Source organism: Sus scrofa, chromosome 15, assembly GCF_000003025.6.
Source record: "Sus scrofa isolate TJ Tabasco breed Duroc chromosome 15, Sscrofa11.1, whole genome shotgun sequence".
Taxonomy (NCBI): domain Eukaryota; kingdom Metazoa; phylum Chordata; class Mammalia; order Artiodactyla; family Suidae; genus Sus; species Sus scrofa.
In genome coordinates, this window is record NC_010457.5 from 106,363,202 (window position 1) to 106,379,537 (window position 16,336).

General features: G+C 39.9%; 1 protein-coding gene across 3 annotated transcripts in view; it reads right to left on the bottom strand.

Annotated features, from left to right (window-relative positions):
• ICA1L (islet cell autoantigen 1 like) overlaps nt 1–14,372 on the bottom strand; it is an 83,638-nt gene extending 69,266 nt beyond the window's left edge. The window contains exon 1 of one of the 3 annotated variants that reach the window (XM_021075560.1): nt 14,262–14,372. Coding sequence is in view for 1 of the 3 variants with exons in the window: in XM_021075559.1 (XP_020931218.1) it covers nt 13,560–13,579 (20 nt within the window). In the remaining 2 variants the exon portion in view is untranslated. The other 2 variants (XM_021075559.1, XM_021075561.1) reach the window with 2 other exon arrangements.

Sequence of the window (16,336 nt, forward strand, 5' to 3'; positions counted from 1 at the left end):
TCTACCTGATTTAATAAAAATTGTAATATGGCTATACTGGGGTAGCACAAGACAGGGGTGTGGTGGTAAAAGAGACCTAAGTCTTCATCTTCTATGTGGAAAGTAAGCAAATACTTTAATAAATCAAAATGCAGGAAACATGTGATTTAGGAGTTGCTGTTGTGGCTCAGCAGGTAAAGAACCTGACATAGTGCCCATGAAGATGAGGGTTCAATCCCCGACCTTGCTAAGTGGGTTAGGGACCTGGCATTGCTGCAAGCTTCAGCGAAGGTCAAGAGGCAACTCAGATGTGGTGCTGAGTGGCTTTGGTGTCGGCCAGCAGCTGCAGATCCAATTTAATCCCTGGCCCAGGAACTCCCATATGCTGCAGGAGTGGCTATAAAAAGGAAAACAAAACAAAACAAAACATGATTTAGAAAATATCAGAGGAAACAAAAAGGTTGAAATAGGTGACAATGGGGACTGGAACTGGGGCAGGAATGGAAGGACTTCTTTTAAACATCATAATCCTTTAATATTTGACTTTTAAAAGTCATATACAACTTAAACAAAGTTAGAATTATTCTGAAAAATAAGCCTGAATGTGAACCTTACTAATTAAAACAGAACAGTACTGGTACCAGAACCACAGAGCGGTGGAACAAATGAAAAAGAAATCTATCTACAAAGCGATTAAAAAATATAAAAGAATATAGTATATTATCAGCATATTAATTTCCTATAGGTGTTGTTAACAAATTAACAAAAACTTTGTGGCTCAAAACAATATAAATGTATTATCTCATGGTTCTGGAGGCCAGAAGTCTGAAATCGAGGTAATACCAAGGCTTCCCTTATGGGAGGCTCTAAGGAAAACACTTTCTTCCCTCTTCCAGCTTCTGATGGCTGCTGGCAATCCTTGGCAACAGCAACATAACTCCCATCTCTGCCTCTGTCTTTACATCACCTTCTCCTCCGTGTATGTGTTTAACCTCCCTCTGTCTCTCTCAAAAATAAGTATACTTATGATGGCACTAAAGACCCTCCCAGGTAATCCAGGTAATCTCAAGATCCTTAATCATGGAAGTTCCCGTTATGGCTCAGTGAGGATGCAGGTTCGATCCCTGGTCTCACTCAGTAGGTAGATGATCCAGCGTTGCTGTGAGCTGTGGTGTAGGCATAGCAGCTGTAGTTCTAATTCAACCCGTAGCCTGGGAACATGCATATGCTGCAGGTGTGGCCCTAAAAGGCAAAAAAAAAAAAAAAAAAAAAGGAGAGCTCTTTAATCACATCTCCAAAAATTTTACCATATGAGGTAACACACTCAGAGACCAGGAATTAGGACCTGTTACCTTTTGGGGTCACATTCAGCACACTACAATGCATACAGTATTTCAAATGGAAAGTAGGAAAGGGATATATTTTTCAATAAATATTATTGGGTCAGTTAATCATCTATTTGGAAAAATATGTTTGATTCTTAGTCAATGTTAAGTAAGGGTCAAAATTTAAATGTTAAAACATTGTAACAATGACATGCGGAAATATAGATGGATATTTTACAAGTTTGGAGTCAGAAGCCTTCCTAAGGTGGAACCAGCCACGGAAATCATGTAGAACATCATAAAAAATTCTAATTTATATAACAAAATGGACCGTATACAAATTCAGAAAAGAGGAGTTCCTGGCATGGCTCAGCGATTAACGGATCTGACTAGTATCCATGAGGACTCAGGTTCAATCCCTGGTCTCGCTTAGTGGCTTAAGGATCTGGTGTTGCTGTGGCTGTGGTGTAGGTCAGCAGCCACAGCTCCGACTGGACTCCTAGCCTGGGAACCTCCATATATTGTGGGCACACACCCCCAAAAAAATTTCAGAAAAGGAATAACTGGGTAAAGTAAGATATAAAGAAGAAAAAGTTAATATTTTTAAATTAGAGAACTCATAACTCAATAGTGAAAATACAAACTCTCTAATTAAAAAATAAGGATGGGAGTTCCCTGTTGGCATACTGGGTTAAAGATTCAGTGTTGTCACTGCTATGGATTGGGTTGTGTTCAGTCCTTTGCCTAGGTACTTCCACATGCTATTGGCAAAGCCAAAAAAAAAAAAGAATGAAATTAGAATAGGCAATTCACAAAAGAATTCTGTAAGTCCAATGAATGCACAGAAGCACAGAAGTGTTATTTAATTACTCTTATAACTAAAGCACAATTGAAAGAAAAATATGTTTATCCCTTAGATGAGCAATGATTTAAAAGCTTAACGGCTTCTGGAAAAGATGAGGGAATGAGTGCATGTTTCCATAATTCCTTTCCCTGATCAAAATATTACCAAAATCAGAGAAGGAAACTCCTGCAAAATTGCCACATTTCAATCAGGTTCTTGTTTTGATGTTGAGTTGTATGAGCTGTTTCTATATTTTATATATTAATACCTTAACAGCCATGTCGGTAGCAATATTTTCTCCTATTCAGTAGGTTGTCGTCATTTTTTTTTTCTTTTTCAGCCACACTCACAGCAAATGGAAGTTCCCAGGCCAGGGATCAAATCTGATCCACAGCTTTGACCTACACATGTGCTGTGACAACACCAGGTCCTTTAACCCACTGCACCCGGCCGGGGACTGAACCCTTACCTCCACAGTGACCTAAGCTGCTGCAGTCAGATCCTTAACCCACTGCACCACAGGGGGGGCTCTGAGTGAAGATGTGTACAAAAGGGAACTCTTGTATACTGCTGGTAAGAATATAAATTGGTGTAGTCACTGTGGAAAACACTATGTCAGTTTCTCAAAAAACTGCAAACAGAATTTGACCCAGCAATTCCACTCCTGCATACATCCAAAAAAACCCAAAAACTCTAATTCAAAAAGAGACAGGTACCCCAATGTTCACAGCAGCATTATTTACAACTACCAAGATGTGGAAGCCTAAGTGTCCATCAATAGGTGAATGGATAAATAAAATGTAATATATATATATGTGTGTATATATATATACATATATACATATAATGGAATATTACTCTGCCAAAAACAATGAAATTTTGCCATGTGCATCTACATGGATGGATTTGTAGGGTATTAGGCTAAGCAAAATAAGTTAGAGGGAGACAAATGCTATATGATATCACTTACAAGTGGAATAAAAAATTTTTAAATGAGGAGTTCCCACTGTGGTGCAGCAGTTTAAGGATCTGGCATTGTCTCTGTGACTGCTCAGATTCAGTCCCCAGCCCAGTGCAGTAGTTCACAGCTGTGGCTTGGATTTAGTCTCTGCCCCAGGATCTTCCATATGCTGTGAGTACGTCCAAAAAATAAATAAATAAATAAATAAATAAATCAGTGCATAAATCTAGAAAATGAGTGAATATAATAGAAAGGGAAGAAACTCACAGACATGGAAAACAAAGTAATGGTTACCAAAGGGGACAGAGGAGGGGGGCAATATATGGGTAGGAGATTAAGAGGTACAAACTGTTATAAACAAAATAAATAAGCTACAAGAATAGCTTGTAAACACAGGGAATGTAGCCAATATTTTCAAGTAACCATAAATAGAGTATAACCTTTAAAAACTGTGAATCATGGAGTTCCCGTTGTGGCTCAGTGGTTGACGAATCTGACTAGGAACCACGTGGTTGCGGGTTCAATCCCTGGCCTTGCTCAGTGGGTTGGGGCTCCAGCGTTGCTGTGAGCTGTGGTGTAGGTTGCAGATGCGGCTCGGATCCTGCGTTGCTGTGGCTCTGGTGTAGGCCGGTGGGCTACAACTCTGATTGGACCCCTAGCCTGGGAACCTCCATGTGCTGCAGGAGCGGCCCTAGAAAAGACAAAAAAAAAAAAAAAAAAAAAAAAAAGACAAAAAAAAATTGTGAATCATTATTTTGTACACTTGTAACTTACAGAATATTGTACCTCAACTATACTGAATACATACATACATACATACATACATACATACATAAAATCCCACCATTTATTATAGCAGGTCTTTAATGGGAAAAAAATGCCACACCTTACAGCACTGATACCAATGAATAAATGTCAGATACAGTGAATTTTTTTTAGCACCATATCCGCAGCATATAGAGGTTCCCAGGCTAGGGGTCAACTGGAGCTGTAGCTGCTGGCCTACACCACAGCCACAGCAACGCCAGATCCAAGCTGCCATCTGTGACCTACCACAGCTCGCAGCAACACCGGATCCTTAACCCACTGAGCAAGATCAGGGATTGAACCTGAGTCCTTAGGGATGCAAGTTGGGTTCATTAACCACTGAGCCATGACGGGAACTCCCAGGATACAGTGAAGTTTGCATCATATTTAAAGAGGATGTCCAAATCTGACATGCATCTTCTAATCTGCATCTTCTAATCTGAAGCTGATTTGGCTTTGGCAAATTGAGTGGGTCCTAAAGAACAATTCTTTTGTTTTGTTTTGTTGTTGGTTTTTGTTTTTGTTTTTGTCTTTTTAGAGCTGCACCCATGGCCTCTGGAGGTTCTCAGGCTAGGGGTTGAATTGGAGCTGTAGTTGCCAGCCTACACCACAGCTCACAGCAGCACCAGATCCTTAACCCACTAAGCAAGGCCAGGGATCGAACCTGCGTCCTCATGGATGCCAGTCAGATTTGTTTCTGCTGAGCCACGATGGGAACTCCCTGAAGAGCAATTCTAATATTAATAACTAACTTGAAAACATGTGTCTGTAAAGTCATAGCAGCCAGACTTAAGGAAGAAATAGCTTACTTGCTACCTACCTCCCTATGTCACAGGCTAGCAAAGAAGACTACTGAAGAAGAGAGATCATTATGTTTAAGGTAGTGAATGCTTCTTTTAAGCTCTTCTGGTTTCTATGAGGAGAAATGTTCCATAAATATTCCCAGCTTCTTGCTCCTTCTCTCCTGGAGTGAGAAACCTGACTAGTGAATTAACGATTGGTTCACTTTTCTTGACTGGACAGAGCTATTTTAGCAAAAGTAATAAAATATCCTTTTTTAACCTCTTATCCACCACTTGTGATAACTGTGGGACAAGAGTCTTAGATAAGTGTGCCTCTTATGGAGACCCAAACATTCCCTTGAGTGGGTTATTCCATGTCTGGACTAGGGGACAGAAGTATTAAAGGACCATTGAAAAGAAAATTACAGGCTACTATCACAGATGAATACAGATGCAAAAATCCTCAACAAAATACTAAACAACTGAATCCTACAATATATGAAAAGGATCATATACCATGATCAAGTGGAATTCATCCCAGGGATGCAATTGATTTTTTTAAATCAATCAGTAAATTAATAAATTGAAGAATAAAAACCATATGATCATCTCAATAGAGGTAGAAAAAGCTTTTGACAAAATTTAACATCCACTTTTGATAAAAACTCTCCAGAAAGTAGGCATAGAGGGAACCTAACTCAACATAATAAAGGCTGTATATGACTAAGTCACAGGTAACATCATTCTCAATGGTGAAAAGCTGAAAGAATTTCTGCTAAGATTAAGAACAAGATAAGGATGTCCACTCTTACCACTTTTATTCACTGTAGTTTTAGAAGTCCTAGCCATCCTAGTATCCATGAGGATGTGGGTTCAATCCCTGGTCCTGCTCCGTGGGTTAAGGATCTGGCCTTGCTGTGAGCTGTGGGTGTAGGTCACAGATGTGGCTCAGATATTGCATTGCTGTGGCTGTGGTGTAGGCAGCAGCTGCAGCTCCCATTCAACCCCTAGTCGGGGAACTTTCATATGCCACGGGGGGGCCCTAAAAAATAAATAAATAAAAATATAAATAAATAAATATAAATATAAAAATATAAATAAATAAATAAAAAGTAAAAAAGCTGAAAATTGAAACTGTTCTTCAGGTTCCAGGGAAAACTCACAGGGAATGATCAAGAATAAGAAATGTTATGGGGGAGTTCCTGTCATGGCTCAGCAGTTAATGAATCTGGCTAGCATCCATGAGGTCACAGGTTCAATCCCTGGCCTCGTTCAGTGGATTAAAGGATTCGTTTTTGCTGTGAGCTGTGGTGTAGGTCGCAGGTGCAGCCCAGATCCTGCGTTGCTGTGGCTGTGGTGCAGACCAACGGCTACAGCTCTGATTAGTCCCCCAGCCTGGGAACCTCCACAGGCCACTAGTGTGGCCATTAAAGGAAAAAAAATTGCTATGGAATATTTCTGAATTTTAAGGGTAAAGAAAGAATGCCATTAGCATCTATACAGAAAAAACAGGGCCACCTACATATTAAATAATTTATCCTGGCCTCAGGCATCTCCTCAGCAACATTAGATAATGGATAAAAGTGAGGAATTTGCATAGTGATAAGGGAAAAAGAATATGACCTGGAATTTTCTACTTAGCTGGAATATAATTTTAATGAATATATAACATTCCATTTGTATAGATTATATAGTATAATCTATTAAACTAGTATATTACTCATGTATATTTGCACAGTACTTTTTTCTTTTTGGTCTTTTTTGCAATTTCTTGGGCCGCTCCCGTGGCATATGGAGGTTCCCAGGCTAGGGGTCCAATCAGAGCTGTAGCCGCCAGCCTACACCAGTGCCACAGCAACGGGGGATCTGAGCCACATCTGCGATCTACACCACAGCTCTCAGCAACGCTGGATTCTCAACCCACTGAGCAAGGCATGGATCGAACCCGCAACCTCATGGTTCCTAGTCAGATTCGTAACTACTGAGCCACGACAGAAACTCCACTAGTATGTTACTCATGTATATTTGGATTGTTTCTGAAATTTTATTATTTTAAAACATGCTGCAATTAACAAACATATATGTATTATTTTCAAAAAGTACAGGCATTTGAAATTATTTTCTTTTTGCTAAATTGTACCAGTTTTTATGCCCAGTACCAGTAATTTAGGAAGGTTTATGTTTACTGCACTCATCAGTTTTCTGACCTTTGCCAACCTTATAGATATAAAAATTTTTTTGGTAAAGTAATAAAGTGCAATTATTATATTTCATCAGTTGAAGACATCATCATTCTAAAGGTGCAGTATTATTTTACGTACCTCTATGTACAAAAAAGAGCTTCAAAGTAAACTATCAAATCTTAAATGTCATATACATTAAAAGTTAAGATTACAGGAGTTCCCATCGTGGCGCAGTGGTTAACGAATCCAACTAGGAACCATGAGGTTGCGGGTTCGATCCCTGGCCTTGCTCAGTGGGTCAAGGCTCTGGCGTTGCCGTGAGCTGTGGTGTAGGTCGCAGACGCGGCTCGGATCCTGCGTTGCTGTGGCTCTGGCGTAGGCTGGCAGCTACAGCTCCGATTCGACCCCTACCTAGCCCGGGAACCTCCATATGCCGCAGGAGCGGCCCAGGAAATGCGAAAAGACAAAAAAAAAAAAAAAAAGTTAAGATTACAGAAATGATTTCAAGAGGTGTGAAAATATGAACAGGTGCATCTTAGAATCAACAAATTAGGTATTTGAGTCAGGCTGAGTGTCTAGAAAGTTTTTTTTTAAGATACACAAAAATAAGAAATACAGTACTCATAAATCCCTCTTAAGATACAACAACAAAACAAAAATTATTTGAAGCCACAATCCATACAACTAAAATATATTTAAAAATCAAGAATTTATAAAACGTAAATGGTGAAATGGGTTAGCAGCAAGCATTTAAGTCCAATCTAAATGTGATTATAACAAACAAAACAAAAGTTAACTTTTATGACTTTTTTTTTTCTTTTTAGGGCTGCACCCACAGCATACGGAGGTTCCCAGACTAGGGGTCCAATTCGAGCTGTAGCCACCAGCCTACACCACGGCCACAGCAACTCGGGATCCGAGCTACGTCTGAGACCTACACCACAGTTCATAGCAATGCCAGATCCTCAACCCACTGAGCGAGGCCAGGGATCAAACCCCCAACCTTGTGGTTCCTAGTCAGATTCGTCGACCACTAAGCCATGACAGGAGCTCCATCACTCTTTAAATAATAGGTACAGAATGTAAAAATAAGAAAAATTTGATAAATATCATCTGTGAAAAAACTCTAGAACTACTATTAAGCTGTTAGTAAGGAAAATACGAAAATTTTTCATGATAAAAAGCACTTGACAAAATTTAAAACCCATTCTTGATATTTTAAAAAGAAATCCTTCATGTTCGTTCCTGTGTGGCAAAGTGTTTATTAAGGATCCAGTTTTGGAGTTCCTGTCGTGGTGCAGTGGTTAACGAATCCGACTAGGAACTGTGAGCTTGTGGGTATGTATGATTCCTGGCTTTGTTCAGTGGGTTAACGATCCAGCGTTGCCGTGAGCTATGCTGTAGGCTGCAGATGGGGCTTGGATCCCGCATTGCTGTGGCTGTGGTGTAGGCCGGTGGCTACAGCTCTGATTGGACCCCTAGCCTGGGAACCTCCATGTGCCACGGGAGTGGCCCAAGAAATGGCAAAAAGACAAAAACAAAAAAAAAAAGGATCCCGTTTTGCTGCATCTGGATCCCTGGTCTGGGAACTTTCACGTGTCATGAATGTGGGGAGAAAAAAAAAAATCCTTCAATGAAACAGGAATATGTGGCTTCTGCCTTAATAGGGGGCACACACACTCACGCCCACACAAATACAACATAATGCTTAATGGTAAAACACCAAGAGCACTCTCATTAAAGTGAGGAACAATACCAACGAAGGCCACCGTTACTCTCTTATTCAGCATCGTCCTATAAAATCTAATCAATAGAATGAGACTAAAAAAAGAAATATGGGATTAATATAATTTCACACATGATGTGACTGAATAACCGAAACACCTAAGGCAATAAGACCTTTGAAGAATGTAGCTGGTTATAAAATTAATAGATGAAATTAAGCAGTTTCCAGAGTTCCATGGCAGCTTAGGGATCTGGCATTGTCACTGCAGAGGCTTGGGTTGCTGCTGTGGTACAGATTTAATCCCTGACCTAGGAATTTCCACATGCCACAGGCACAGCCAAAAAAATATTAAAAAATAAAATAGAATTTAGCAGTTTTCCTATTGATTTCCCAAATTTAATTAGAAAAAATAATGCAAGAAAAAAATTCATCTCTATTAAAATTCCTCGGAGTAACCTGAATATGAATAACTTATATGAAGAAAACTAAAAGCACTACTAATATAGAAAATCACCTTTAAAAAGAAGAGACACATCTTGTTTTTGGATAGGAAGACTCAATAAAAGGTCATTTGTCTCTAATCTGTGCACTCAATGTAATATCAATTATTTATCAAGAGGTTATATTTCTTTTTAAAAAGACAAAGTAAGTCAAAAGTTCATTGTAGAAAAAAATCTAAGAATAACTAGAAAAAATGTGAAAAATAGGAGTAATTGATATTTAAGCAATATTAAGTGAATCAGTAATGCACTGGTATTCCATTTCCACTTCAGAAAGTTGCAAGAGAACATCACTCCCATCCTAACAATGAGAATAAATTAAATAACCTACAAAATTATGGGTTAAAAAGCTGAGGATGAAAAAAAAACTAGTGAACTAAAATCCAGAATCTCATTCTATTGTTTAGCATTTATAGAACAATGCTGAATAATAGAATAATGGTGGCCTTCCGTGGGCTTCAGCAGAACAGTAGGAAGAAGAGGAAGCTGCTTGACATTAAAAAAAAAAAACAAAAAAAAAACAAGCAAACTACATCTTTAAGCCCTGAAAAAGTTGGCCAAGCATTCTACATCCATGACAATATCCTTCAAAAATGATAGCAGAATAAAATTTCAGACAGATAAGAGCTGAAAGAATTTATCCTGGGCAAGACCTGCACTACATAAAATTCTAAACATTCTTTATGGTGAAGGGAAATGATAACATACAGAAACTCAGTTCCATAGAAAGCAAGAGAGAAATCAAAGGGTAAAAATATATTGATAAATACAAAAGAATTTTCAAAAACTACCCATTTACACTGCATCTTTAAATTTCACTAAAAGGTGATTATTTAAAATTAAAATAATAAAAACATGGAACATATATAGAAGTAAAATATGTAACAGCACAAAAGATAAGATGGTAACTAGAAGTATAGATTGTAAACTCATACATTGTTCATGAAGTACTAGAATATATTTGAAAAACAGGCTGTTATAAATTCAAGATGCATACTGTAATCTCTAGCACAATCACTAAAAAAACACAAAGAGGTAAAACAAAAAGTCAAGAGAGGAGAATAAGTAGAATATAAAACTCACTTTACCAAAAAGAAGGCAGGAAAGAAGACCAAAGAGTAAGTGGAGAATTACAAAAAACAAAACGCCAGGAGTTCCCTAGCGTGGGAACCTCCACAAGCCGCGGGTTCCGCCCAGAAAAAAAACAAAACCAAAAACAAAACACACAACAAAGAAGGAAGTTCCCATCATGGCACAGGGGAAACAAATCCAACTAGGACCCATAAGGTTGTGGGTTCGATCCCTGGCCTCACTTAATGGGTTAAGGATCTGGCATTGCTGTGACCTGTGGTGTAGGTCACACATGTAGCTCAGATCTTGTGTTGCTGTGGTTGTGGCATAGGCTGGAGCTGGAGCTCTGATTAGATTCCTGGCCTGGGAACTCCATCTGTCACAGGTGTGGCCCTAAAAAGGCAAAAGACAGAAGACAGAAGACAAAAAACAAAAGCAAAACAAAACAAAACAAAAAAACCCACCAAAGAGGACTGAAGAGTAAATGGAAAAACAGAAAAAGAACACCAATATGCCTGATCGAAAAACAGAAAACAATTACAAAAACATAAGTGCATGCTATAACACTATTAAAAGGCATAAATTGTAAGAAGAGACAAACAAGTAGTACAACCCAAATTAAATATAAAATACACAAATGAGATAAAAAGGATACAAAAGATATGAAGCAATCATTAGGCTTATGTTAATGTCAGACAAAACAGGCATCCAGGTAAAAAGTATTTTCAGAATAAGATGAGCATTTCATAATAATAAAAGGGTCAATTTATCAAAAGACAGAGCAATTTTTTTTTTTTTTTTTTTTTTTGCTTTTGCTTTTTTATGGCCACACCTGTGGCATATGGAAGTTCCCAGGCTAGGGGTTGAATTAGAGCTACAGCTTTGGCCTACACCACAGCCACAGCAACGAGGGACCTGAGCTGTGTCTGTGACCTACAACACAGCTCACGGAAACACTGGATCCCCAACCCACTGAGCAAGGCCAGGGATTGAACCCGAATCCTCATGGATACTAGTCAGATTCATTTCCATTGCACCACCGTGGGAACTCCCAAATGAAAGAGCAATCTTAAATGTTTGCGTGACTAATAGCAAAGTCACAAAATGAGCTGACAGAACTGAAGACAGAAATAGACAAATCTAAAATCATAATTAGAGACTTAACACTACCCCCACCCAGAGTAACTGACTGAATAAGGAGACATAAACAAATGTGAAGATTTAAAAGGTTTGAGCAACGCTCTCAACCAACTTGACGTGACATTTATAGACCATTCCACCACTACCACCACCAGCTCAATATACATTTCCCCCACCAAAAGTAATTGGAATATTCACCAAAATGGACCCTATCCTAGGCAGAAAAATAAATAAATAAATAAATTTTAAAAACCCACCAAAACCTCAATAAATTTAAAGATTTATAGAGTATTTCTCTGACCCCAACAACATTAATTTAGAAACCAAGAGCAATGATCTACCTAAAAAAAAATCCCCAAATATCTGGAACTAAAATAAGTGTAAATAAATAATGGATCAAAGAATTACAGTGAAACTTTAAAATATTTTAAACTAAATTATAATGAAAACACCCAAAGCTGTGGGATACAGTTGAACCATGCTAAGAAAACTTTTGTCTTTTTTTTTTTTCCGCTTTTTAGGACCACACTTGAAGCATATGGAGGTTCTCAGGCTAGGGGTCGAATCAGAGCTACAGCTGCCAGCCTACATCACAGTTCACAACAACGCTGGATCCTTAACCCACTGAGCGATGCCAGGGATCAAATCCGAAATCTCATGGTTCCTAATTGGATTAGTTTACACTGAGCCACAATGGGAACTTCAAGAAGAAAACTTTTAGCTTTAAATGCCTACATGAAAGGAAAAAAGATACAAAATCAATTATTTATGCTTCCATTTTAAGACGTTAGAAAAAGTGTAGCAAATCCAAAATAGAAGAAATAAAATAATAAAAATAAGAGCAGAAATCAGTAAAACAGAAAACAAGCAAATGGAGAAAATCAACAGTCAAAAGCTGGTTCATTTGAAGACTGATCAAGAAAAAAAGAAATAAAAATATAAATGAGCAATATATGGTGGGCAGGAAGAGAATAGGTGCAGCAGAAAAGGAACCTCAGCTTTACTGGAAATGTTATTTTTATTTAAAAAATATTTGAAAGAAATATGACAATATTAACACAATATTAGTTGTTAATGTTGCCTGTTGTAAAAGTATGTATTGTGGTTCTTTAGCTTTTGGCTTTTTAAAAATCTTAACTATATCCACACAAGAAAAAAATTTAAAAACGTAAAATGTTATTTGCAAATGAGTTAACAGTGTCACAATAATGAGGTATATAGAAGGTGAATATTGGATGCCGGCAGAAATTTGAAAAGTCTGACTTCAGAAAAAAGGAAAAACCTAACAGATGAATGAAAAACCAACACAATGGAAAAAGGTAACATGTCATATTATTAAATAATGAAAGCCAGTTCACATAATGAAATCTTTCCAGTTATAGACATACTGAAAAGTCTTTCACATATTCCATCTGTTGTTGCTAAAGGCAGAGTACTGAGAAAGGTAAACCATAAAAGAAAAGAAAAAAAATTAAATATAGTATGTACCACACAATAAAATAACAAAGCATGCTAGTATAGTAGAACAAAATAATATTGCTTTATATCTGATAGTTAATATTTTGAGATTTGGTCCTAGTTCAGTATTGGTATAAATTTTGCTATATTGTTTTATACTAGATATTTCTAATAAAAATGTGGCTTCCTAGTTTTTCCACCAGTTTCATGTCTGCAGACTGCACTTTTGGACTGGCTGATCTGAGCAACCATCTAACGACAATTACTGGCAATTAGAATAATGTCTTGCACGTTTCAATGTCAATATGCACATCATTCTGCACTATTAAACAGAAATTTCAAAGGACACTGGATGTTAGGCACAGACAACGAATATAATATGATTAAATATATACATACCATTGGTTGCTTATTTGGTCAATAAATGAATAAACAACTCCTACTAAAGGATGAGGCACCTGTGGCTGGCTACTCCATCAATATTGATGTGAAGATGATTAGAGTACTATCACTTTACAGTATGTTGCCTGAGTCAGAACCAATTAAATTAATACATAAATACTTAGAGAAAACCCAAAACCATGGGTAAACGTTATCTTCCCAATAGGCTTTTTCACAGCGACTCATAGTTTAGGAGAGCTTTTAAGTTCTATGTATCAAGATCTATTACATGAAAAACAATCCCACCCCCTCTACTGGCAAATCCACGGCATCGCGGGTTAGTTGCCAGAATGGAGGGATTTTTTCCCCTCTCCATCTTTCTCAGAGTATCAGGTATCTCACCGCTGACAGCATTTGGGCATCTGACCAGGTGAGCTGAGTTTCCACGAGGCGGATGGGTGCCTGGGGCTGGGATAAAGGCCTCAGGCTTCTAGATTTGAGCGCTGAACCCTTCGGGAGCTCGTGCCTTCCGCAGTTCATCTTAAACCGCACATTTACTTATGTTTTGTTTTTGCCCATCGCTAACCGTTTACTTCCTAAAGAAGACATGCCCGTTACAAAATAATGACATGAAAATAAACACGACGTGAAAAGGAGGTCAGCAAGAAAGCACCGCAGGGCCGAGAGCATCTGCCTCTAATGGAAGTTATCTCCATCTATGAGACAAATCACCCAAACAAGCCTCAGGGCCCTGCGCTCTAGCTAACGGGACGAGCGTGGGTGGATGCTCCCTTGGTCCCGAGGCGACCCAGCCAAGCCAAAAACCACTCCTGGCCCTATCTGCCGATACTAAGCCCAGAGGAGCTCCCATCAGGACCTTGTCTGGGAGGGAGGCCGAAGGGCTCATGCTCCCCGAGGCAACCGAGGAGGCCGGCGAGGCCCCAAGTGCCCTCTTGTGCTCAACTCAGGCACCGCCCGCTGCGTCTCCACCTTGGGGCGTCGCCATAGGAACCAAGGGTTTGGCCTCCGGCCCCGACTGGCCTGGGAGGGCGCGGCCCTCCGCCGCCCTGGAGCGTGGGGGTCAGGGGAGCCGCAGACGCTCACCTCGACGCCCGGCCGGGCCGCGACGCGCCGCTCCTCCTCCGCCTCCGGTCGCGCTGGGCGGCGCAGAGGTCGGTCCAGGGCGCCCGTTCCCACGGCCGCCGCCCGCGAGCCCAGCGCCGCTGCCGCCCGGCCGCTCCCGCAGCTGGTGCCCCTCCGCACCAGAGCGTGGAGGTGTCGGGCTCCCGCTGCGGGAGGCGGGAGATTTAAACCCCGCGGCCGGGCGCGCGCAGAAGCCGCACTTTCCACGGCGCTTCGGCTCTCGCGTAACCCCGCGGGGGCCCGACTTTCGGCTGGTTCTTGAAGAAATTCCGGGACCCTCTCAGTTCCTCCTTTCCCGAATTCCTCTTTACTTAATAAAGCGAAACGACAAACACCACACCCCTCAGAACACCAGGATAAGGTATTGAGTAGGAGACCTTCAAGGCGTGAGAAGTGGAGGGAATTCTCCACTCCTTTTCGGAGCCAGGAGCCCGGATCCCTCCCTCCCCGCGCTTCCTCTGAACCGGCACTGCACCTGTCCGGTGCCACCCCTGCGAGAATGTAAGCTTTTGAGCCCTGGTCATTCCTCAGTCCTCAGGCGTTTCTCAGTACCAGCGTGGGCATACAGAAAACATTCACGTGCTATATATATTAAACTTCTATTGAAAGGTTTAGAGGATTAACAGCTGTTAACAACTGGCCTCAAATACGCACATACATAACTCTTGAAAAATCTTCAAGAGTCAAATGTAAAATTTGTGCTTAAAAACCCCGGGGGGGGGGAGTTCCCATCGTGGCTCAGTGGTTAACGAATCCAAATAGGAACCATGAGGTTGTGGGTTCCATCCCTGGCCTTGCTCAGTGGGTTAAGGATCCGGCGTTGCCGTCAGCTGTGGTGTAGGTCGCAGACGCGGCTTGTATGGGGATGTTGCTGTTCTGGTGTAGCCCTGCGGCTACAGCTCCGATTCCACCCGTAGCCTGAGAACCTCCATATGCCGCAGGAAGCGACCCTAGAAAAGGCAAAAAGACAAAAGACCAAAACAAACAAACAAAACCCACGGGGAAAATTGTAGATAAGGCAAAAGTAAAACTGCTATGGGTGTAAAACGACTTATGTCAAAAGTGCTTTCTTTTTAAAGGTGGCTCAAAAAAATATTATCACCTTTCCTAAAACTACAAAATAGAATTAATTGCAACTGTAGCATATAGGTTAGCAAGGAAAAAAAGCTTACACTTCAGGTAATAACTAAGGTCTGTAAGATCATGAAAGAAAAAAAGATGAGGTGAGAGTCTAGAATATTATAAAGCACTTACCTTAAAAACCGGAAAAAAAAGTAGTTTTAGAATAGGAGAAAGGGTAGGTTATTTATAGTACACACACAGCTAATTGAAACTGAAAATATTAAGATGCCTTTAGACCAGGGATTCTTACGTTGAAATATGTAGCGTTTCAAGGTAAATATATGAAATAGTATGCAGAATTTTGGCCTTTTTTTTTTTTTTAAGGAAAAAATCCTCAGGTTTCCTCATATTCTCTCAAGAGTCCAGATTAAAATGGTAAGAATTCTTATTTGCCAAATATGGTGGTTGCTGTTCTTCCTTGGATCTTTCCTGACTGGCTCAGGCCAAGTTTGGTAGTCCCTCCTGAATGCATACGTCTACTCTCATTCAGCAGCTGCACTGTATTATAAGTATTTATCTAGCTCCATTCTTAGATACTGAGTTCCCCCAAAGTGAAAACTGTATGCATTTCCCTAGCCTTCTCTCTCAGCACAGTGTCTAATGCATACTTGGTTCCAAATCAATGTTTATTCAATGAAAAGAAAGATAGCTAATTGACAAGGGAAGGATACAGTATTCATCCGCTGAGAGAAAAGTTCTCCCCAAAGAACAAATGATTCTAGTATGGTAAACAAGGTGACTTTCAGATTATTAATAGGCACCATAGTAAGTTTCTTGGGATATTTTAGACAGTGCTTTTTCCAACAGGAAGTTTAACTCAGGAGGACATTAAATTAATAGCTTCTTCAGCTCAGTCTGAAGTAGAGAAAGGGCCTCTAAGGAACTTAGAACGAAGTCAGCGTAGTAACTCTGGG